The 26,192-nt window shown below is 34.8% G+C and overlaps 1 protein-coding gene across 1 annotated transcript in view; it reads right to left on the reverse strand.

The window, feature by feature from the left end:
- Sbf2 (SET binding factor 2) overlaps window positions 1–26,192 on the reverse strand; it is a 353,787-nt gene that overhangs the window by 73,649 nt on the left and 253,946 nt on the right. The window contains exons 18-22 of the mRNA XM_015477617.2: window positions 9,402–9,572; window positions 7,195–7,457; window positions 5,011–5,183; window positions 4,047–4,120; window positions 2,161–2,356 (exon numbers count right to left, since the gene is read on the reverse strand). Coding sequence (XP_015333103.2) covers window positions 2,161–2,356; window positions 4,047–4,120; window positions 5,011–5,183; window positions 7,195–7,457; window positions 9,402–9,572 — 877 coding nt within the window. The remainder of the gene's footprint in view (window positions 1–2,160; window positions 2,357–4,046; window positions 4,121–5,010; window positions 5,184–7,194; window positions 7,458–9,401; window positions 9,573–26,192) is intronic.

Here is a 26,192-nt window from a genome sequence, read left to right on the forward strand (position 1 = left end):
AAGTCCATCAACAACTAATAAAAATATCTAAAAAAATATGTTTGCATTTAAATGTAATTTATGAACAGCAACATGCCAACAGGGCTAAGAAATTTTGCTTTATTTTTCACTTTTTCAAAATAAGCACAACTATTCCTATAGACTTATCTTTTTTGAAACTTATGAGCTTTTTGCTCATTATGTGGTAAATAATCTTTTATGACCAATATACTAAACCATCTTGATTCTATCCAGCTTAGGAATAATGCAACTGTAAAGATTTAAAGAAGGGTACATTTCAGAGGTAAAATAAGGAATGACTCTCTCTTATAGTATTGTTGGATAAATCAGTAATACAATTAGAGGCTGAACTGTGTATTTCCAAAATTCATTTTCTGACACTCTGAATACTTCAGAATGTGACTGTATATAAAGGCAGAGCCTTTAAAGGGGTGATTGAGATTTTAATGACTCTACGTTTTTTATGTCTGAATTTCATTGCAACAAAATACACAGTACATATGTAGTGCATGATCGTCAAATGCTACTGAATGAATAATTTCAGACAAAGAAGAAATTTTAGTGGCCATTTAACACAAAAGGGTTCTCAATCCTCAATATTTATCACAATCACTTGTGAGGATTAAGAAATACATAGATATTCCAGGTGGTGGCACATGCCTATAATCCCATCTACTCAGGAGAATTCGAAGTTTTAGGCTGGCCTTAGCAACTTAGCAAGACTCTGTCTCAAAATCAAAGAAATAAAAAGGTATGGGAATATAGCTGAGTGGTAAAGGACCATGGTTCAATCTCTAGAACCACAAAACAAACAAACAAACAAACAAACAAAAACCCCCAAACAATAACAACAAGAACAACAAAAACAGAAGAAATACCTGCAGTCTCTCCATTTCTACTCTTTAATTGTTGGAGGGTTGGGCCTACAAATACACACACACACACACACACATATGTGTATACATATATATATATATATTTTTTTTTGGGGGGGGTGGGGATGCTGGGGATTTAACTCAGGGCTTCACACGTGTTGAACAAGTACTACATCCCCAGTCTTAGAAATTGGTAATTTTTTTTTTTTCAAATAAACAGCTAAGGTTGAGAACCACCAAATTATCATCAACGAAAGTCAATTCACTAATTTTTAAAATATATATATTTTTAGTTGTCAATGGACATTTATCTATCTATCTATCTATCTATTTATTTATATGCAATGCTGAGGATTGAACTCAGGGCCTCACACATGCCAGGCAAGTGCTCTACCACTGAGCCACCACCCCAGCCCCCAATTCCCTAATTTTATAAAAGAGGAAAATGAAGTCAAGAGAGGTTAGGTCACTGACTTAAGCTATCAAGATTAGTCAAAAGCAATCCAGACCTGAGCTTTCTCACTTTGAGTCTAAAAGTTTTGCCCTAAACCTTAGGCATTTTTCCAATTAATAAGAAATTTTATGTAGAGACTACAGTGATTTTAAAGAAGATAATGTAGATTAATTATGGAGAGATCTTCCTATTCCTTTCTAATAAAAAAGGCTATATAGAGTAGTAGAAAATAGAAATAGACGTTATGAGAGTTTCATGAGTAGAAGAGAAGTTTTCTGCTAAGAGGGAAGCAAGAGTAACTGAAATGGGATAAGACTGAAGTGGATTAGAGTGTACCAGACAATCCTATGTTGTTTAGCTCATCTTTCCACAAAAACGATCACAGCTTTATAGTTGACCATAGGAGTCAAAAAGCTGGGGCCAATCAGCAGTGTACACATTAAGAATCTAGATATTGTAAATATTTCTAGGTCATAATACTCACCCCATACAATTATAATTGCCTCAGCAAATGAACCCTTGATTTACTGGTTAGAAGATACCCTTTATTTTTCAAATAAATATATTACCTAAATTATCATTAACTATGACAGACAAAAGCATCCTCCCAAAATACCTGTATGGCCAAAATCTTATTCTAGATTTGAAATGATCTGCAATCACTGCACAGAATGAAAACCTACTGTGCCACATAAACATCCATGTTCTGATAGCAAGCTGGGGATGTAGCTCAGTGGTAGAGTGTTGCCTAACATGTGCAAAGCCCTGGGTTCAATCCCTAACACCACACAAATGAACAAAAAACATGATCTGACAATGTATGAGTCATACCTAGCTGGTCATGGGGCGTCCCTCTGAAGAGAATTCTGTATGTGGTGAGGAACAAGGCTCCTTCTGCTGGCAGGAGCTGAGGGCCTCCAAGAAGACCTCCAGTAGCTTCTTCTCTGCCATCAGGATCCAGCAGGACTCTAAGACCTTCACATACAATTTCTTCTCCTGGCAGTAGAGCAGGTCTAAGAATCTTGGGCTAACAACAGTGAAAGTATTTTAAACACAAATCTTAGGGTTTTCTAACACTTAGACCAAGGTTATCTTTTTATGTACAGACCTAAAAACTTTGAACCAGATTTCCTAGGTAGCCAAATGAGAAAACAGATTAGGGAAGAGGCAGAAGTTAAGTTTCTGTATCCAATTGTCAAGTCTTTCCAGCATTGCTTGTTCACAGTAAAATCACTGGGAAATAAGTCACATGTTTGACAGATCCATTCAATGGATCATTTTTCTACTTAACAGAAATGACAGAGATCTCTATGTATTAAAATAAAGATGACCAGAATACATACATTATTTTTGTTTTTTGTAGTGCTGGGGAATAAACTTAGAGCCTTGCATGTTCTAGGAAAGCACTCAACCAACTGATTTACATCCCTAGTCCCTGTAACATTAAGAAAAGCAAGCTACAAATCAGTTGCATATTATAATCCCATTTTCGAAAAGAAAAAAATAAGAATATGAACCAACTTGTTAAAGGTGGTAGTTTAATGGTTAATGGTGGAGGTAGGAATAGGATATGGAGGACTGGGGGACTTTCACTTTGAACAATGTATGCTTCTTTCACATTTAAATTTTATACGAAGAGCATTATTACTTAACAAATATTTAAAAAATGGATGTTTTAGGGGCTGGGGTTGTGGCTTAGTAGTAGAGCACTTGCCTCGCACATTTGAGGCACTAGGTTCTGTCCTCAGCACCACATAAAATAAAGTTATTGTGTCCATCTACAACTTAAAAAAAATACACACACACACACACACATATGGATGTTTTAAAAAAGACCTATTCTTGGCCAAATAATAAACATTTATACACCTTGAGAAATTTGGACTCAGTATCCTTTTTATGAGGAATTATATGTTCCATTCTTCTGAAGAGATCAGAACACAGAAAAAAGAAATCTCTCCTAAATGTCTAATACATTTATATTTTACTAAGTGATAAAAATTATATAAAACAACACTATGCTTTTTGCTGGCTCTTGGAGGCTAAAAGCTAAATATAAATGTAAATGTAACTATTAATGAGTATTGTGTCTGAATTTTCTGATACAATTATTTTTCCTATCTGTCTTCTGGTCTCTCTTTGAATTTATTTTTAATAGTTCTGTTTCATAGGCAAGAGGGTCCTGAACCCTAGTCCTCAGATTAGTATCAAGCTAACTGCAAAATAATCATCTGGGAAGCTTGTTAAAATACAGATTTCCAGGCCATGTCCCAGGGTACTCTGATTCCTGGAGGCTGAGTTGAGTTCAGGACTCTGAATTTTTAATAGACTTCCAAGCTGCTTGTGATGTACAGCCAGACTTGGGAACTGACTGCTTTTATGATAATTGCTTAAATTCTTTTTTTTGGGAGGGAGGTGGGTAGGGGAGAAGTAGGCAGGGCATAAAATCTTGGGTTGGGTTTGGAAGTTAGGATTATTCATAATTCTGTTCCCTTATAAAGATTCAAAAGAGGTTACTAGTGTTCTTTTATTGAATCCAAGAAAGGATACTATTCCTACTTTATCCTTTTTATAAGGTTCTACATGACAAACTCCTCTGAGAGTTAATGTATCATCAGAATTGCATTTGTAAGAGGTTTGGAGAAGGTAATTTATGGAACACAACTATTGCTGCAGATTTTGAGAAGAGATGAAGGCATGTAGTCTGGAATAATTACCTTCTGTATAGGTGGAAGTCTTCTACTTTCCCGATGCACTGCTTCTAGGGTCTCAATATGCATAGCTACAATTCCTAGGATGAGTCAGAGTATTCAAAATGAAAGAGCGCACAAGTGGAATAAAGACCAATCAAAGCTATTTTCGAATTTAAAACTAATCAAAGTTTGGTGGTTCCTCAAAAGTTAAACAGAACTACCATGTGACCCCGCAATTCTATTCTAAAGTGGATACTCCAAAGAATTGAAAACAAGTCCTACAAGATACTTGTATGTGAATATTCATGGGTAAACAAATTTGGCAAATCCATAATAGAATATCATGTAGCCATTAAAAGGGGATGGAAGTTCTGATATATGCGCAAATATTGAAAATGTTAAATGAACAAAATTCATTAAATAAATGAAATAAGCCAGACACAAAGGTTGAAATATTGTATGATTCCACTTATAGAAGATATGTAGAATTGACAAATTCATGGAGATAGAAAGTAAATTAGATATTATGGAGGACTGGGGAGTGGGGAAACAGAAAGTTGTTGTTTACTGTCGTGTCTACTTGGGGTAATAAAAAAGGTTTGGAAATAGTGGTGATGGTTTCACAACATTGTGAACACAATTAATGCCACTGGATTATATAGTTAAAAGTGGTTAAGAGGTTGGGGCTGTGGCTCAGCGGTAGAGCATTTGCCTAGCATGTGTGAGGCACTGGATTCAATCCTCAGCACCACATAAAACTAAATAAACTAAATAAAGGCATTGTGTTCATCTACAACTAAAAAAAATTAAAAAAATGGTTAAGATTGCAAATTTTATGTTTCATATATATGCTATCACAATTTAAAGATATTAAAAAACCAGAAGATAAATAACATGGCCAAATTACTTGTAGACAGGTATTACAGGTAATATCCTGAATTCAATTATCTCCAATATTCTTAATTTTTAATATTTGCAAAGTGATTACCTGGTATCATGCAATGAAGGCTCTTGATGTGATCCTGAGTAACTCCACTTTCTGTACAAACCTTGTCAATAAATCGAGTAATGAACCGCACAACAGAGTTGGCAATATCATTGTTCTCCGAATCTTCAAACCCACTCTCTGTATCATAGCTCTCAGCTACACTTCCTGCAATACTAGGAAAATCAAAGGCAGAAGTCATGGTCAGTACTCAAATTCAACAAATGACAACTATATAAGTTGATTTACAGAGCAACTGAAACTTGCTAGAAGTAGGAAGGGGTTCACTCAACTCCATGACTTCTATATAAAAGACAGTAGTAAAACATGATGTTCTACTTGCCTACTTTTGGAAACTACTGTCTAGCATTATCCTTTGGACCCAGATTTGTTTCTGTAGGGAATACCTTCTGTGACTCTCCAAAAAAAGAACTCAGGAACCACAAAAAAAATTAACAGAGAACTGTCTCAGTTACTATCTATTGCCTGAATCTTCCAAAATAACTTGTTCTCTTAAGTTAATTACTACACAGAACCAGACAAAGTAACGTGGCTATCTTTGGCAACTGGGGAACATGTACCCTAGAAGGATGAGTAAAAGAACTTCTTTTAGCAACTTGCATATTTTTTCATAAGGAAGAACCAAACTATCCTATGACCCTTTCTTTTGCTGGCACTTCTCTGAGTGAGTCACAACCCGTTGGGCCACCCTGAAACCACTATTCTTCTGTATGCAAAAAAAATCATGCAAGAAAGGGGAACAAACTTGAAATGAAGCAGATATGAAAGCTCAATCCATGACCTTGTTAATTATTTCATCTCCCACTATTCAACAAATTGACTATTAATCACAGAAAAGACTCATTTGTCTGTTCTAACCTACTCACTTCTTTCTTCCAAAACCAACCACATCAGTTGAAAACTATTAAAGTAAAGCTTAGCAGAGAATATGGCCATCACATTATCCCAAACCATTAAAGAACTTAGATGCCTTATCTACTCACTATGCAGACTTTGAAAGATCATGATCATCTAATGACATCTTTAAAGAAAAAAGAAAATACAGTTATTGACAGTCATAGTGGAGATCAACTTGAATAGCACTGAGAGATAAAGCTGGTACACACTAAGGAAGATCTTAAAAATCAAGCAGGTGAGTCCAGAATTGACAAAATAATCTGTAAGATTATGAACAGTAAAGGAATGTGGAAGCATCATTTCAGGAAGATTCTTGTGGTAGTAATTACAGAAAGAGAGGAATGAAACAATGAGATAAATACTGAAGGAGAAGAAGGAAAAAAATGAAACAACTAAGAAACTATTATAATAATTATGGCTTGAAGTAATAAGGCCTAAGCTAGGTTGTTCACATAAAATAACCAAAGGATGAACTAGAACCTTACAGGATGAAATAAGAGGTCTGAGCAGATGACTGTATATGTAAATTCTGGATCCACACTGTCTAGCCTGGGAGAGCAGAAATTCTGAAGTGTGTGTGTGTATGTGTATGTGTGTGTTTGTGTTTGTGTGTGTGTGTGTTTAAATATATATATATTTTAGTTGTAGGTGGACACAATACCTTTATTTTATTTTTATGTGGTGCTGAGCATTGAACCTAGAGCCTTATGTATGCTAGGTGAGCACTGAGCCACAACCACAGCCCTCTGAAATGTTTTTGAGGAAAAAAAAAATTATCTGGATAGGAAGATTCAGAGTTCAGGGCCAAAGAGTTAGGACTGTGAGTGAGCTTTCCAACAGAATGTGAAGAGCAATAGCAGGACTGAGAATGGAAAGAGAAGAGGAACTGCCTGAAAGAGCCTGAGAAGAGGAATTTAGGAGAGCTAGAAGAACCACCAGGATGTTGCAACATCTAGCAATGAAGATCAAAAAAGGGTAGAATTTTACCACTGCTTAGTTGATTAGTTCACTTATTCATTCATTTAATCATCTGCTCAACAAAATATTAATGGAAGAGAAGAGTATGTGGGAGAAGGTTAAGAATAGTAGAATGAAGTAAAGGTATTTCAGTAGAGAAAAGCTGAGCTGAAGATGGGGGAAAATGGTTAATTTTTGAAATAGTAACAATAATATTTGTCCAAAATACTTTACACTTTCTGCTAAGCCAAGACTGCCCCCCCCCCAAAAAAAAACCAGAAGGATGGTCTCTGTGTTTTTACTTTCCAGTACCTGTTTGTGACAATACTGTTGCTCCCACTCTCCCAGTCGCCAGGTGCTGATGCTCGCAGGAGCTTGTTTTTACTTGTGTCCAGTGGAACTAACAAGTTGACCATGAGGTTTGCAAAGTGAATGGCCTGACTAAAGACAGTGCTCTCCTCATGTTGCACTAGCTCCTGCTGAGTTGATTTGCTCAGAGTTGGCCAAAGGCGTAGCTGCTCGGCTGCCAGGTCCATTGCTGTCTTCTCCTGATATTGGTCATCAGGAAGCTTATCCTAGAAAACAGAGCAACACAAGCCAAAGAAGAACATCCATCACTTCATATGAGCTTTAAAAACCAGAATGATATTTTAAATCTAGGTCTTCTCTTAGGAATATTCTATATGTTTCTATATATTTTATAAGCATTCATTATTTTTGACAAAAATATCAAGAAAATATTTAAAAATCAAAAAAATTGATTATCTAAAAATTAAGAAAACATCTTCTATTACATATCAATAGCAGCAGAAATGAAAACATAAAATATAACAATTACTACAGAACAAAACCTAGTCTTTAGAATCTCAGAAACAGACTTAAGGCAGCAGAAGCAAAACACAGATGGATATTTCTCATTGCTAAAATTTCATTGTATTTATTTATCTCTATGGCTTGATTTCTTTTAAGCTACTAGTTACAATAAATTCTTGACTCACAGTTCTTCCAGTAACATTTGCTAATAGTATGATTATGTTTCTTCTTCTGCTCTTTGGGAGATGATGATAGATTAACTAAGGTCACAAAAAATATAGCTAGATTTCCTGGTAATTGTGGGAGTCAAACATTATTATACACATGAGTTGGTAGGTGAAAGTAGGATTTTTTGTGTGTGTGTGATGTGAGCTGGGGATTGAACCCAAGGCCTTGTGCATGCTAGGCACACACTGCAGCTATATCCTAGTACTAACAGTAGGATTTTTAAGAGGGTATTCCTAGTTGGCTGAAGAGTTAAGTGATAACAACGGTGATTGACATTTGCATAGCACCTTATAGGTCGTGAAGAACAATGTGGCATACCAGGCAGATGTCAATGCTGTTTGTTCTTATATTAAATAATTGACAAATACTATATTTAAAATAATATAAGGCACAGAAATATTTGAATACTACTGGTAGGGTCTGTTAAAATACCAAAAAAATTTATTTTATATTGTATAAAGCTAACTTAAAATGAAAAATGATGGAAAGGATCAGCAGTGATGTGCTTGCCCAGCAAGTAGAACTAAAAATTACTCTTAAGTGAATCAAAATTGATAATCAGTTAATTTTTAGGGTGCTTTAAGTTCAAATTCATGAGGATGATAACTTCTAATGCTTATTTTTTAGAGCTGGAGATGTACTTCAATGGTACAGTGTTTGACTAGCATGTGCATGAGGTCCTAAATTTGACCCCTAGTACCACAAATAAACAAATAAAACCACTTATTATTTACTATGTGCCAGGTACTCTTCAATGAGTTTTAACAAGTACTAAATATTGAAATCTTACAATAATCATATTTATTAATTTTATGAATGAGAAAATAAGGCATACAGAGGTAACATGACTTGTATGATACCAGAAAGCTAGTAAATTTTAAAATTTCAAACTATTTAAACTACTTTTTCAAATTAAAAACAATTTTTTTAATTTGTTCTTGAAAAAATTATATGCTATTGGGATATACAGAAACATACAAAATATTCCTAACAGAAAACCTAAATTTATTGCTGGCATATTTAATTTTACATATATTTTAGAGTAAATTAACTATTTTCTTCTTTGCTGCCATCTCACCTCCTCCCTTTCTTTTGTGGTGCTTGGGATCAAGCCCAGGACCTTTGCAAATGCTAGGGAAGCACTCTGCCACTGGACCACAAGCTAGAATAAATTAAATTTAATTTGACATTTCTTCAAGAAAGCAAGTTGCGTAGAGTTATACTTTAGGTTTGTTCTTTCTTTTCACTTTCCTATAATTGTTTCCAAAGAATTCTTATTTATTAAAATATGATTAAGATGATTATAGGGAAGTTATTATGGAAAAATATGCCAAAATCAACAAAAAAGAAGATACCACAGGGTATCTAAAGTAAACCCAATATACAGTAGTAGGAAATGACTAGATTTGGAATATCTGTGTAAGTATTCTTAAATATCAAAATTCTAGTCTCATATAAGTACCCTTCTTTTCTCTTACCTTTTGCTTCAGATGTAAGGCATGATTGTCTTCCTTTGCTGAGAGATATAGGGAGCGAACCTGTTCTTGCACTGCATTATAAAAAGTTGTCTCCCAAAACTGCTGATTTGTCCAAATGGGGTGGTCCTGCACACAGGTGTAGGCAAACTGGCTGACTCCAGGGGCTAGTTTCTGTAAGAACACACAATATTTATCACCATGTGGGTGCAAGAGTTGTAAACAGTTCAGAAGTTCACAGGTGCCACAGTCAACTGGAGAGATTGTCAAAGGATTTCTCCAAAGGTTTAGCAATCAGCATCCTACTCACTTTTAACTGGCAAACTTGAGCTTGTTATCAAATTTTTAGGGTCTCAGTTTACCTACTTAACCTATCAAAATGGGCATTTAGTAACAGTTAAAAATCAAAGATACTACATAGAGAATATATGAAACTTTAGTTTTACACACAGAATGAGGGCAAATCTTGAATTAGTTCTCAACTGGCTGCTTGCTGTTTGGCTTGCACACTCCCAAGAAGACTTTTCTGGGTTTCAAGGGAATTTTCTAGTAACTAAATCTGAGTATGGGAAAGTAACCATTCCTTCCTGGAGTTTTTGCTGGGCTTTAGCATTAGGGTATACTTAAGAGGTAATTAATAGCAGTATGCCACCTATAATCCCAGCTGCTTAGGAGGCAGAGGCTGGAGGATTGCAAGCCTGAGGTCACCCTGAACAATTTAGTGAGATGCTTTCTCAAAATAAAAAGGGATGGGGATGTAATTCATATAGTCTGGGTTTAATTCCCAGTATCCCCCGCAACTCCAAAATAAGTACATAAATAAACAAACAAACAAATAAATAAATAAATAAAGGTAATTTTCAGAGGGAAGGAAAACTAACTGCAGGTACTTGGTAGGTACTTCATATATATTTACATATCTAGTTTAATACTAAAAATTTTGTAAGATGAACATTAATATCCACAACTTAAGGAAGAGAAAACAGTAGGTTGGGGAAGGTTACATGATTGCCTAAGGCCATATAGCAATCATGTAAGTAATGGAACAGGGTTTCAGGCCTAAAGTTTGGTTCCAAAGCCCCTGACCTTTTCATTATACCAAATGGTCTTCCAAAAACAACTGAAAACAAATTAGAAAATAAATTATTTGCCAATCTGCACTACTATGCCCCCTCCTCACTTAGGACTGTGTTTCTCAAAAGTTAATATTTTGTCTTGAAACTTCTGATAATACTTTACGTACTTAAAATTATTTTTTGGTGATATTGAGGGTTGAGTGCAGGGCCTTATGCATGCTTGGCAAGAGCTATAACCCTAGTGCTGTGTTTTTAAAAAGAATTTACACCAGGCACAGTGGCACATGCCTGCAATCTTAGCAGCCAAGGAGGACGAGGCAAGAGGATCGCAAATTTGAAGCCAGCAACTTAGTGAGATCCTGCCTCTAAATAAAAAATATTTTTTATTAATTTCTTACATACATGACAATAGTGGAATGCATTACATTCATAATTATGCATTCACAGCATGATTTTTCATAACTCTGTATATAAAGTATGTTCATGCCAAATTACGCCATTATACATGAACTCTCTCTCTTTTTTTTTGTTGCATTACAATTCTTAGTACACCTTTATACCACAATCTATCATATCTCTGTTTGTATATAAGGTATGTTGACACCAAATTCACATCTTCATACATGTATTTTGTATAATGATGGCCATCACCTTCCACCATCCTTGCTATTCCCCTTTCCCCTCCCTTTCTCTCCCACCCCTCTTCCCCCTCCCTTTCTCTCCCACCCCTCTTTCCTATCTAGAGGTAATCTTCCTCCCATGCTCTCCCTGCCTACCCCACTTTGAATCACCCCCCTTATATCAGAGAAAATATTCGGCATTTGTTTTTTTTGGATTGGCTAACTTCACTTAGCATAATCTTCTCTAATGCCATCCATTTACCTGCAAATGCCATGATCTCAATCTTTTCTAATGCTAGGAAAATTCCATTGTGTATAAATGCCACATTTTTTTTATCCATTCATCCACTGAAGGACATCTAGGTTGGCTCCACAGTTTCTATTGTGAATTGTGCTGCTATAAACATTGATGTGGCTGTGTCCCTGTAATATGCTGTTTTTAGGTCCTTTGGGTATAGTCTGAGAAGAGGAATAGCTGGGTCAGATGGTGGTTCCATTCCCAGATTTCCAAGGAATCTCCATACTGCTTTCCAAATTGGCTGCACTAATTTGCAGTCCCACCTGCATATCCTCACATCCCCACATCCTCGCCAACACTTGTGGTTTGTCTTCATAATAGCTGCCATTCTTACTGGAGTGAGATGGTATCTTAGAGTAGTTCTGATTTGCATTTCTCTGATTGCTAGAGACTGATGAGCACTTTTTCGTATATTTGTTGATTGGATTGTATATTCTTTTATGAGAAGTGTCTGTTCAGGTCCTTGGTCCATTTATTGATTGGGTTGTTTGTTTTTTTGGTGTTAAGTTTTTGAGTTCTTTATATACCCTAGAGATTAGTGCTCTATCTGATGTGTGAGAGGTAAAAATTTGTTCCTAGGATATAGGCTCCCTGTTCACCTCACAGATTATATCTTTTGCTGAGAAAAAACTTTTTAGTTTGAATCCGTCCCATTTGTGGATTCTTGGTTTAATTCTTGTGCTATAGGCGTTTTATTAAGGAAGTTGGGGCCTAGCCCCGTGTGATGAAGATTAGGGCCTACTTTTTCTTCTACTAGACACAGAGTCTCTGGTTTAATTCCTAGATCCTTGATCCATTTTGAGTTAACTTGTGCATGGTGACAGATAGGGAATTCAATTTCATTTTGTGCATATGTATTTCCAGTTTTCCCAGCACCACTTGTTGAAGATGCTATCCTTTCTCCAGTGTATGCTTTTGGAACGTTTGTCTAATATAAGATAGTTGTAATTTTGTGGGTTAGTCTCTGTGTCCTCTATTCTGTACCATTGGTCTACCAGCCTTATTTGGTGCCAGTACCATGCTGTTTTTGTTACTATTGCTCTGTAGTATAGTTTAAGGTCTGGTATAGCGATACCACCTGTTTCACTCTTCCTGCTTAGAATTGCTTTAGCTATTCTGGGACTCTTATTTTTCCAGATGAATTTCACGATTGCTTTTTCTATTTCTATGAGGAATGCCATTGGTATTTTGATTGGAACTGCATTGAATCTGTATAGTGCTTTTGGTAGTATGGTCATTTTAACAATATTGATTCTGCCTATCCATGAGCAAGGTAGATCTTTCCAGCTTCTAAGGGCTTCTTCTATTTCTCTCTTTAGGGTTTTGTAGTTTTCATTGTATAGATCTTTCACTTCTTTTGTTAAGTTGATTCCCAAGTATTTTTTTTTATTTTTTGAGATTACTGTGAATGGGGTAGTTTTCCTCATTTCCTTTTCAGAGGATTTGTCACTGATATACAGAAATGCCTTTGATTTATGGGTTTTGATTTTATATCCTGCCACTTTGCTGGATTCATTTACTAGTTCTAGAAGTTTCCTGGTGGAGTTTTTTGGGTCTTCTAGGTATAGAATCATATCATCAGCAAATAGTGCTAGTTTAAGTTCTTCCTTTCCTATAGTTATTCCTTTAATTTCTTTTGTCTGTCTAATTGCTCTGGCCAGTGTTTCAAGAACTACAGAAGTGGTGAGAGAGGTCATCCCTGTCTTGTTCCAGATTTTAGAGGGAATGCCTTCAGCTTTTCTCCATTTAGAATGATGTTGGCCTGAGGCTTAGCATAGATAGCCTTTACAATGTTGAGATAAGTTCCTGTTATCCCTAGTTTTTCTAGTGTTTTGAACATAAAGGGGTACTGTATTTTGTCAAATGCTTTTTCTATGTCTATTGAGATGATCATATGGTTCTTATTTTTAAGTCTATTGATGTGATGAATTACATTTATTGATTTCTGTATGTTGACCCAACCTTGCATCCCTGAGATAAATCCTACTTGATCATGGTGCACAATCTTTTTGATATTGTTTTTGTATTCAATTTGCCAAAATTTTATTGAGGATTTTCTATATTCATTAGAGATATTAGTCTGAAGTTTTCTATTTTGGAATCAGGGTGATATTGGACTCCCTCTATAAAAAATATTTTAAAAAGAGGGCTGAAGATGTAGCTCAATGGTTAGGTGCCCCTGGGTTTAAATCCCCAGTACCCCCCCCCAAAAAAAAATTCAGTAAATGATTTGAGTTATCTTTCCATAGCTATTGCTTTCGCTTCTAAAAGTTAAAGGTGCTTCAAAAATTTTTATTCAGGTCTAGGGTTGTGGTTCAGTGGTAGAATGCTTGCTTCACATGTGTAAGGCACTGGGTTCAATTCTCAGTACTGTGTATAAATAATTAGAAAAAATTTTTTATCATTATTTCTTAGAAAATAGCAGACTAGATTTTCAATAGGCATTTTTTTGTGTGTGGGGGGGTCCATTTTATTCTTTAGAATCTGTTTTCTGTGAGTAAAACTAAAAGTTTTGGAAAATTTTTTTTTTGAAGCAACTGAAAAAATTCTTTTCTGAAATGTTAGACACTAGGGATTATTATTAATGTTTTATAGAAAACAATTAGGTAGCAAAAGTTGGTTGCTACTTAGAGATACATAGCAGATGTAAAAAATACTTGGAAAAATTATATGCTTAATATATGCTAATTTCCTTTTTGTTATAGAGTATACTAAAACTAAAGCTGGAATAGGAACTGAGCCCTAACATCAAAGGCAGAGAAAGATGAAAGAAATTAAAGAGATATGAACAGGAAAAGAAGAACTCAAACAATCACTATTTGCAGATGATATGATTCTATACTTAGAGGATCCAAAAAGTTCCACCAGAAAAATTCTAGAATTAATAAATGAATTCAGCAAAGTAGCAGGATATAAAATTAATACCCATAAATCAAATGCATTTCTATACATCAGTGATGAATCCTCTTAAAGAGAAATTAGGAAAACCACTCCATTCACAGTAGTCTCAAAAAAACACATAAAATGAAACAGTTGGGAATCAATTTAACAAAAGAGGTGAAAGACCTCTACATCGAAAACTACAGAACACTAAAGAAAGAAATTGAAGAAGACCATAGAAGATGAAAAGATCTCCCATGCTCTTGGATAGGCAGAATTAATGTTGTCAAAATGGCTACACTACCAAAAGTGCTGTACAGATTCAATGTGATATCACTTAAAATTCCAACATCATTCCTTATAGAAAAAGAAAAAGCAATCATGAAATTCATTTGGAAAAATAAGAGACCCAGAATAGGAAAAGCATTCCTTAGCAAGAAGAGTGAAGCAGGATGCATCACAATACCAGACCTTAAACTATACTACAAAGATACAGTAACAAAAACAGCATTGTATTGGCACCAAAATAGACAGGTAGACCAACGGTACAGAATAGAAGTCACAGAGACAAACCCACATAAATACAGTTATCTCATACCAGACAAAGCCACCAAAAATATACATTAGAGAAAGGATAGCCTCTTCAACAAATGGTGCTGGGAAAACTGGAAATCCATATGTAACAAAATGAAATTAAATCCCTCTGACCATGCACAAAACTCAACTCAAAGTAGATCAAGGACCTAGGAACTAGACCACAGACCCTATACCTAATAGAAGAAAAAGCAGGCCCAAATCTTCATCATGAGGGATTAAGCCCCAACTTCCTTAACAAGACTCCTAAAGAGCAAGAAATAAAATCAAGAACCAATAAATGGGATGAATTCAAACTAAAAAGCTTCTTAGCAAAAGAAACAATCAATGACGCCAAGAGAGAATCTATAGAATGGGAGCAAATTTTTACTACACACACATCATATAGAGCATTAATCTCCAGGATATATAAAGAACTCAAAAAACTTAACACCAAAACAAACAACCCACCCAATCAATAAATGGGCTAAGGAATTGAACAGATACTTCTTATAAGAAGATATACAATCAATCAGCAAATACATGAAAAGATGTCCAACATCTTTAGTAATTAAAGAAATATAAATTAAAACTACTCTAAGATTTCATCTCACTCCAGTCAGAATGGCAGTTATCAAGAATATAAGCAATAATAAGGGTTGGCGAGAGTGTGGGGGAAAAGGCACACTCATACATTGCTGGCGGGTCTACAAATTGGTGCAACCAATCTGGAAAGCAGTATGGAGATTCCTTGGAAAACGTGCAATGGAACCACCATTTGACTCAACTGTCTCACTCCTTGGTCTATACCCAAAGGACTTAAAAATAGCATTCTACAGTGATGTAGTCACATCAATGTTTATAGCAGCACAATTCACAATAGCCAAACTGTGGAACCAACTTAAAAGACCTTCTATAGATGAATAGATTAAAAAAACTGTGGTATATATACACAAGGGAATACTACTCAGCATTAAAAGAGTAGCATTAAAATTATGGCATTTTCAGGCAAATGGATGGAGTTGGAGAATATCCTGCTAAGAAAAGTAAGCCAATCCGCCAAATCCAAAGGTGGAATGTTTTCTCTGATAAGTGGATGCTAATACATAATGGGGGGGGGGATGGGACAATTGGAGGAACTTTGGATTGGGCAAAGAGGAAGGGAGGGGAGGGGAGTGGGCATGGAGTAGGAAAGATGGTGGAATGAGATAGACATCATTACCCTAGGTACATGCATGATTGCAGGAATGGGGTACCCTACATTGTGTATAACCAGAGAAGTGAAAAATTGTGCTCCATTTGTGTAAAATGAATTGAAGAGCATTCTGCTGTCATATATAACTGATTAGAATAAAAAAAAGCTCCAATTAGACCAAGAGAGTTAGATTATTTTCCTTTGAGATAACATTGTGCAGCTTGGTGAATACTGTAAATAAGAATATAGTGTACATTTCAAAATTACTAAGACAGTATATTTTAAATGTTCTCAGCCACAAAACATGATAAGCATTTTAGAAGATGGATATGTTGACTACTTGATTTAATTATTTCACTGTATGTACAAATCCTTACATCAAATTGTACTCTATAAATATATGCAACTGTAATTTGTTAATTTATAATTAAACCAAATTAAAAAGAATAAAATGGAAAAAAGGTAGTACTTGTGGGGTTGGTGTTGTAGCTCAGTGGTAGAGTGCTTGCCTAGTGTGTGTGAGGCACTGGGTTCCATTCTCAGCATCACATATAAACAACAACAAAATAATTAAAAAAGTAGTACTTGTATAATTGGAAGCAAGGTAGCTGTGGTTTTGCTTCTCAGAGGCTCTTTGTAGTGCTGCTGAGGTGAACTTCCACCCCTATTCTCCCTGTTATTTAACTGTAAATAGGGATGACCATGAAGCAAAATTCAGCAGTTCCCTGAGACCAAAGTGCTTGAGGAACAGCTACTCTCTACCCATGGAAAATCATGGACAAATGTTTGGTGCTGAAAGTATATAAGCAGAAGCCACAACAGCAAGTCACACGTTCCTTATACATCAGCACGAAGATAATTGAGATGTGGACTACCACTCACAGTTTAGTCCTTCACTCTAAGAACTGACCATTGCTTTAGTAGCATTGCATAGGCTTACTCTGAAAAAGATTTTAAAGACAAGAAGTTCAAATAAGATAAAAACATAATTCTTAACTGCCTTTCCCATAAGAAGAATCAGAGGTAGTACTATTTCTTTCTTTTCTATTCTCCTCCCTCCCTCCCTCCATTCCTTCCTTTCTTTCTCTGGACCCACAGCCTTGCACATGCTAGGGAAACTCTCCATTACAGAGCTATATCTTCAGCCTGGGTAGCAGCACCTTTTAATACAGATGAATTGCACAGTGTACAGAACAGCAGCTCCAAAAACTCTGGAGTCCTGAAATTACATTAATATAGTCAAGCTCAGGAAAACTGAGCTCTTAACAAATCCTCATTAGTTTCCTTAGGATTCTATCAGTTTATTTTTTAAAGGAAAATCACACATCAAAAAACTTATTAATTATAAATCTCTTAATAAAAAATTGACAAAGCTCTACAGGACTCTGAGAGTCTAATGAAGCCCTTCTTTTCTCCTTTGGCATTTTCCTCACTGATACTGCATACTCCCTATCTGTGGCACATATTCATTGACATTATCTTCCTGTTTATTCAAAAACTAAAATGAATATGCAAAAGCTTCTGTAAATCTATGGACTCTATATGGTTCAAGTAGAAAAATGGTGCAAAAGAGAGTAACAGTGATCCAAAACGGTCAGAACACTCAGCTTGTTTACTAGATGAGGATTATAGCCAGGTGAAATGATTATAGGATAAATACTTTCAGTGGCAAGACAGTCATGAGTGGCTATGGTATCTGATATATGTACAAGAAATCACAATTTTCCAGATGCTAAAAATATTATTATTTTCCCAAACATGAAATCTGCCTTTCTTTGTGATTTCCTGCTGTTTGTTCAACTGTGGGCAAGGACTCTGGGGCCCTGTGTGTTAGAATGGGCAGGGCCACTGCACTGAATGGGCAGGTGTGTTCTCAGGACCAGCAGAGGGCAGTAGCACCTCATTCTACCTAGATTCCCTCAGACAGAAATTGTAAAAATGGAACTTTTCAGTCTGGTTGGGCTGCAAAGCAGACTGCAAAAGTTGAATATTGCATGTCTTCACTGCACATTTGAGAAACCCTATAAAGAATGGATTTGTCCAAGAATGCCTGATGAGATGGGAACAGAAATATGATTTTCCATTACACTGGAATACAAAAATTCTGTAAGATATAAAAATTAGGATACTTCCCCACAAAACAAAATTGTAATATAATTATGGAGGGAAAGATGAAATGAGACTTTTTAGGGTTTCTGATTCAGTATAATCTGTGAAAATAGTAGGTTTTTTTTTTTTCTTTTTCTTTTTTGGTACCAGGGATTGAACTCAGGGGCACTCTACCACTGAGCCACATCCTTTGCCCTATTTTGTATTTTATTAGAGACAGGATCTCACTGAGTTGCTTAGTGCCTCGCTAAATTGCTGAGGCTAGCTTTGAACTCCCAATCCTCCTGCCTCCTGCCTTTGCCTCTCGTGCGCCACCACACCTGGCCAAAATAATAGTGTTTTTAAATAGAGAAAAAAAGCACCTATGGATAAAACTATCTCCCAACTTTAATCACTTCTTTTGCTTTAAGCAAAAATGTTTCCAAGATGTTTTTTCAAACTGGTATATATTGCTAGCTTCATGATATTTTATTTTATACAAAGATGAGATTCAATTCATACTGAGAGTAGTGGTAGGGAATGCTGATGTCAAATGATATCTCCTTTTCCCTTCAATTCTGGCACTAACATTTATTTTATACTTCATAATAATTCTTATGATTCTGTCCTAAAGAAACAAGTACTATTTTGTCATGCAGTTTTATGACATATTTAAGAATGTGTTGATTTCCTTCCTTATCTAGAAAAAATAGCCCTGAAAGTACTAGATTAAGGAATGCCATTCATTTTCTACAAAGCTTTCAAAGGAAACCCAGCATGGGGCAGGATGTGGAGAATAAATTTATGGGCCTCACCAAACAGCAGGCCAGATTAAAATCCAAACAAATGGACAGAAATCATCTGAGAGACCAGATAGATTGTCAAGGGAAAGGTTTAGATGTAAGTACAAAGTGCATGTCTAAATCTTATCTGGCTACATGTTTGCCACGCAGACCTGAGTTTCCTTTTGGGGGACTCAGAGAGACACTAGATTTCAGGATGGAAAGCAGGACTCCTTTCATAAATATGTGATGATCTTAAAGAATAATGTAGAATGCAGAGACTATCTTAAATTTGTGGAGATTTCTTTTACTACCAATATTTATAAACTCATTTAAACCTTACAGAAATCTTATGACCCATTGAGATAAGTACTATTATTTCCTCTGGTCTTTATTTTTATTTATTTTTTATTAAAGAGAGAGAGAGAGAAGAGAGGGAGAGAGAAAACTTTTTAACATTTATTTTTTAGTTTTCGGTGGACACAACATCTTTATTTTATTTTTATGTGGTGCTGAGGATTGAACCCAGCGCCCCGTGCTTGCCAGGCGAGCGAATTACCCCTTGAGCCACATCCCCAGCCCCTGGTCTTTATTTTTGTAATGAGATATTCTTGTATTGCTTAGGCTGGTTTCAAACCTGTGGTCTCAAGTAATACTCCCACCCCAGCCTCCCAAGTAGATGGAACTATAGGCTTGAGCCACTAAGCCCAGCTTTTTAAAGATGAGACACTAAGAAGTTAAGTAATCTGCTCATTCATAGAACACTTCTATAAAGTGGTAGAGCCAGAACTGGAATTCAAACCTAGACAGTTTGGCTGGAGTCTAGTTTTGGACTACTGTACAATGAAACTACAGTATGGGATTTCACTGTATGAATACATAGTTTTTCCTTGTTTTCAGTTGGCTTGTTTCTAACTTTTGACTATAATAAATAATGGTAAATGAATATTATGATACAAGTCAACTATCAAGTTTTTGGGGGTGGGTGGGTACTGGAGATTAAACCCGGGGTGCTTACTCATGGAGTCACATCCACAGTTCTTTTTATATTTTAATTTTGAGACAGGGTCTCACTAAGTTGCATTGGACCTTGCTAAGTTGTGAGGCTAGCTTTGAATTCATGATCCTCCTGCCTCAGCCTCCCGAGCCTCTGGGATTACAGGTGTGTGCCATGCCTGGCTAACTATCAGCTTTTAATTATTGTTTTGGTACCACTTAATAGGGCCTGGAAGTACTTGAGAGGGGGGCTCCCCAAATATGATAATTACCATTGTTATGTGTACCATTAAGCATTTTGGGGTTAATTTTCCAGTAATAAATTATTCATGTAGATTTATTTTGCAATACACTTTTAAAAAAAATTAACAAGAATTCTTTTATATTAAATATTGACTTGGTGTTCAAATTTGCAGTTGCTTTATAAATATAATTCTCCTCTATTTTTTTGTTGTTATTTTTACAATCAGTTTGTTCAATTTAGATAGGATCTAAATAAAGCTACATTATAACATTAGTTTGTTTATCCCTAAGATCAGTTTTATTCTATAGATTCTTTTCCCACTTGTACTTTATTTTCTGAAGAAACAGGATCATTTGTCCTACTGAGTTTCCACTAGTCTGGTGGAAACATTCTAGCAGTGTCATCTGACATATACTTTTTGCCTTTGAGTTTACTACCAATAAGAAGTTACAAACAATGAATTATATATTATTTTTTACCACAATGGAGGAGCATTAGTTTTGCTTTTCTTAAATTAATATTTTTATGAACTCAAGAATTAAAAAATATATTTGATTTAATTTAATCTATTTTTAAACCTACATTTAGAAACAATCCACCTCTAAATCTACTCATAAGTGGAGACTTGTGATTTTCATTATCTTAATGTCATGCACCATAAGATTCTTGTCTACAAAGTGTCTATTATCTATACAGGAATATAAGAATTATATCCCACGTAGTGAGAGATAAAAATTAAAAATTGTGTTTAGGATTGTACTATAAACTAGGAGGATAAAAGACCTGATTAGGAGAATGTAATCAACAAAAAGGGATGGGGAACAGAAAGAAAGTCAATAAGGGTCACTGAAAATTTAGAAAGGAGGAATTAGTTTTGGTTTTTCTATAACACAGTAGGGTAACTATTTATTAAAATAATCTATGATATATTTCAAAATTACTAAAAAAGTAGAATATGAAAATCAATAAATAAAAATGATTAATCTTTGAAGAAATGGAAATGCTTATTACCTTGATATGATTATTATACAATGTTTCCACATAATGACCATAATGTACCCCATAAAGATGTACAAATACTGTCTCAATTAAAATGAAAATTAAAGTTGGGTGTGGTAGCAAAGGTACCTACTCAGGAGCCTGAGGCAGGAGGATCACAAGTTTGAGGCCAGACTGAGCAACTTAGCAAGACCCTGCCTCAAACAACAAAACAAAACAAAACAAAACAAAACAAAACAAAACAAACAACAAAAAAATGGGCTGGGGATATAATTCAGTGGGAGAGCACCCCTGAGTTCAGTCCCTAGTACCTTTTCAACAAACAAATAAAAAAGAAAAAAATACCAATTCAATATAAATTTTTCCAAATAATTAAAGAGGAGAGAATACTTCCCAACTCATTCTCTAAGGCCAGTCTTATTCTAATTAGCACTAAAACAATAAAATGATATTATAAAAATGACCAATATGCTTCATGAACATAGACGTAAAAATTCAAAACAAAATTTTAGCAACTTGAATGTAGCAATATATTAAAATAATATATCACAACCAAGTGAAGTGTAACTTAGAAATGCAGGACAGGTTTTTTTAAAAAAATATTTTTATTGGGCATTAAGATTCTACACAATAGTGGGATTTACTGTGACATAATTATACAGGCATGTGACATAATTTGATAAATTTAGTTTTCAAGTTTCTTCCTTGTTCCCTCCCGTCCTCTATTCTACTGGTTTCCTTTCTATTTTCATGAAGTCCCTTTTATAAATATTTTTATCTCTAACTTCCACATATGAGAGAGAACTGTGCATATTTATGAGGTACAGTGTGATATTTCAATGTATGTACTTAATAAGTAATGATTGGGTCAGGGTTACTGGTATATATATCACTTCAGGCATTTATCATTTCTTTGTATTAGGAACATTCAAAATCCTCTTTTCTACTTACTAGAAATATTCAATTAATTGTTGTCAACCATAGTCATCCTGCTATGAACATTAGAAATTATTGTTCCTATCCAGCTGCACCCCGGTACTCACTGAAGTCCTCCTCTTCTTCCAACCTCCTCCACACTCTTCCCAGGTTCTGGTGACCACTATTTTAATTTCTGCTTCTTTCAGGTCAACCTTTTAGCTTTCACACAGAAGTGAAAACATATGCTGGGTGTGGTGGCACATGCCTGTGACCCAGTGGCTTGGGAGGCTGAGGCAGGAGTTTAAAGTCAGCCTCAGCCATTTAGTGAGTCCCCAAGCAAATTACTGAGAACTTTTCTCAAAATAAAAAATAAAACGGGCCGGGGATGTAGCTCAGTGGCTAAGTACCTTTGTGTTCAATCCCTGGTACAAAAAAAAAAAAAAAAAAAAAAAAAAAACATAGTATTTGTCTTTCTGTGTCTAGCTTATTTCACTTAAAGTAATGTTCTCCAGTCACATGCATTTGCTGCAAATGACAAAATTTCATTCTTTCTTTTTTTCACCAAATAATATTTTATTGTGTATATATAAGACACTTTCTTCATCTACTCATCTGTTGATAGTCACCAACACTGACTCCATATCTTGATATTGGGAACAATACTGGAATAAACCCGTGAGTGCAGATGTTTCTTTGACATACTGATTTTAATTCCTTTCGAGGTATACCTGTTGTAGGATTGGTTGGATCAAACAGTAGTTCTATTTCTGGTTTTCTGAGGAACAACATACTATTGTCCATCATGGTTGTACTAATTTACATTACCACCAACAGTGGAAGTTCTGCTGGGCAGATTTAATATTCAAAATCAGTTAACAAAATCTGCCCCAACTAAGAAAGAAAAATCATAAGACTATTTTAGTAATGCAGAGAGGGTTTGAAGGTCACACTTGTACCCTATAATTATGTACAATTATGTGTTAATTAGGAATAAAAGACATTTAAAAACTGACCAAACAAAATACAGAAAAAGCATTTAACAAAATTCTTCCTAAACTCTTGTTATCTATAAATAATAAGAGATTTTCTCAACCTTTAAAGGCATCTATGAAAATCCTACAGTTAAACATTAAATTAATGAGGAAAGACTTAACATCTTCCATGGAGATTGTAAAAAGTACAGGGATGTCCATTCTTGCTGTCTGCTCAACACTGTACATTGTACTAGGGGTTCTAGTCAGGGAAATAAGGCAAGAAAAAAATACAAAGTATCCATGTTGGAAAGGAAGAAATAAAATTGTCTGTTTTTGTAGGTAATGTAAATTGTCCACATAGAAAATCTGCCAAAATCTATAAAAAAATACTAGGATGAATTTAAAAAGATTGTGGGATACTTGAATAATATAAAAATATTTCTTTAACTAGAAATGAAAATAAAAATTTTGAAAATACCATCTTTAAAAAATAATAACGTTAACAATAGCATCAAAAAATTTAATTACTATAGAGGTTAATCTGACAAAACGTGGACACTAAAAACTCTAAAGTACTGTTGGAAGAAACTAAAGACCTAAACAAATGGAGAGATTGATTTTATTCATGGACTGAAACACTCAATGTTGCTTAATTGTTAATTTTCCCTAAATCAATCTAAAAATTCAATGTAAACCCCACAAGCTTCTTGCCCTTACAGACATAGAAAAACTCATTTTGTAATTCACACAGAAACTCTAAGTTCAGAGAATAGCCAAAAGCATTCTGAAAAAGGAAAACAAAGAGTGCTGACATTATCTGGTTTCATGACTTATTATAAATCTATGATACTTAAGACTGATATAAAAAAATCAATGGAATAACAACAAAAAAGAGTTCAGAAATAGATGCCACTGTATATGGACAAATATCTTGACAAAGATGCAAAAGCAATTCAGGAGGGAAAGGATAATCTTTGCAATCAATGGTGTCAGAACAATTGGATCATTGGTGATATATAATATCATATATGAAAATTAACTCAAAAAAGAATCATAGACTCAAATGTAACAGTTCTAGAAGAAAATACAACAACAACAACAAGCTTTATGACCTCTGACTAGGCAAAGACTTCTGATTTTTTAAAGAAACTTGAGAATAAAAAGACACTATTTTAGGATAATAATAGAAAATCCCATATTTATTAAACAACTTGTATGCAAACCATGTAATAAACTCTTAAAACTCAAGTAGAGAAACAACCAACCAGTTAAAAAAGACGGGCAAAATATATGAATAGACACTTCACCAGAGATGACATATGGATAGCAAATAAGCGCCCGCAATGAAACTCATTATTATTGGTCATTAGGAAGATACAAATGAAAATCACAACAACATATTACTTCCTGTCTATTGGAATAGCTAAAATTAACATGAAGATAAATTAACAATAGCTAAAACACTAACATGAAGATGCGGAGGAACCAGAAGTCTCATACTTTTGGAAGAATAGAAAATGTTAGCTCTTTGGAGAAAAGGTTGGCCATTTCTTAAGGAGTTAAACATACACCTATCATTAGATATAGACATTCCATTTCCAGGTATTCATCCAAAAAAAAAAAAAAGTGAAATGCATATCTATAGAAATTTTGTATATAACTATTCATAGTACCCTTATTTGAAATAGCTAAAATCTGGAAACAATTCAAATTTCTACCAACAGGTTAATGGATTGCCAAACTGTGGTATATCTATATAATGGATTACTATTCAATAATAAAAAGGAATGAACTATTGACACATGGAATAACATGGATAAATCTAAAAAAATTTAGTTAGTATCCAATTAGTAGGAATTCTAAAGAGAAGCAGAGAAAATTAAGAGGAGAAAATAATCAAATAAATGAATATTCTTATTAGCATTTTGCAGAACCTAAGGTCATAGATTTTTCAGTTTGAAAGATCCAACTAATGCCTAACTAATGATGTTATGCCTACATAATGTTATGCATAAGGCATGACATTATGAACATTTAATCCATAAAGGGCAATTCTATAAGGGAGCATAGAGATAAAATGGGTCACAAACAAAAGAGTAGAAATCAGACTTAATGTCAGACTGACAAGGTGGGATGTGTTACTGTGTGGAATGAAAGGAGGGAGAAATTTGTAAGAGGATGGGCAGATGTGGTGATAATGTAAGAGACCCAAACCTTTACAATTCAAGTCACTTCATAATGTCTAACATTGTAAAATTAAGAAATAGCCGTGAAAGCTTATTAGTTAGAAATGCTAACCCAAATACCAAAAGAAATATCTAAAGAGTTCAACATGTTCAACATGGTTGTCCCTGGAAAGTACATAGATTTCTGGAAGTAGGGCTGGGACTGCTATTTTTGTGATAAGCTATATTTTTTTTTAATTTCTAAAATTAACATATATATATATAATACATATAATATTTTAAAATGAGATTATTATATATGGAATAAAAATTAAACAGAAAATAAGATAACCTTTATTATTTACCTCTCAAAGAAGAATGTTCTTTTTTTAAATTTTTATTATTGGTTGTTCAAAACATTACATAGTTCTTGACATATCATATTTCACACATTTGATTCAAGTGGGTTATGAACTCCCATTTTTACCCCATATACAGATTGCAGAATCACATCGGTTACACATACACTTTTTTACATATTACCATACTAGTGTCTGATGTGTTCTGCTGCCTTTCCTATCCTCTACTATCCCCCATCCCCTCCCCTTCCCTCCCATCTTCTCTCTCTACTCCATCTACTGTAATTCATTTCTCCCCCTTGTTTTTTTTCCCTTTCCCCTCACTTCCTCTTATATGTAATTTTGTATAACAATGAGGGTCTCCTTCCAATTCCATGCAATTTCCCTTCTCTCTCCCTTTCCATCCCACCTCTCCTCCCTGTTTAATGTTAATCTTCTTCTCATGCTCTTCCTCCCTGCTCTGTTCTCCTTATATCAAAGAAGACATTTGGCATTTGTTTTTTAGGGATTGGCTAGCTTCACTTAGCATAATCTGCTCTAATGTCATCCATTTCCCTGCAAATTCCATGATTTTGTCATTTTTTAGTGCAGAGTAATACTCCATTGTGTATAAATGCCACATTTTTT

The sequence above is a fragment of the Marmota marmota genome, unplaced genomic scaffold (genome assembly GCF_001458135.2).
Source record: "Marmota marmota marmota unplaced genomic scaffold, marMar, whole genome shotgun sequence".
Lineage (NCBI taxonomy): Eukaryota > Metazoa > Chordata > Mammalia > Rodentia > Sciuridae > Marmota > Marmota marmota.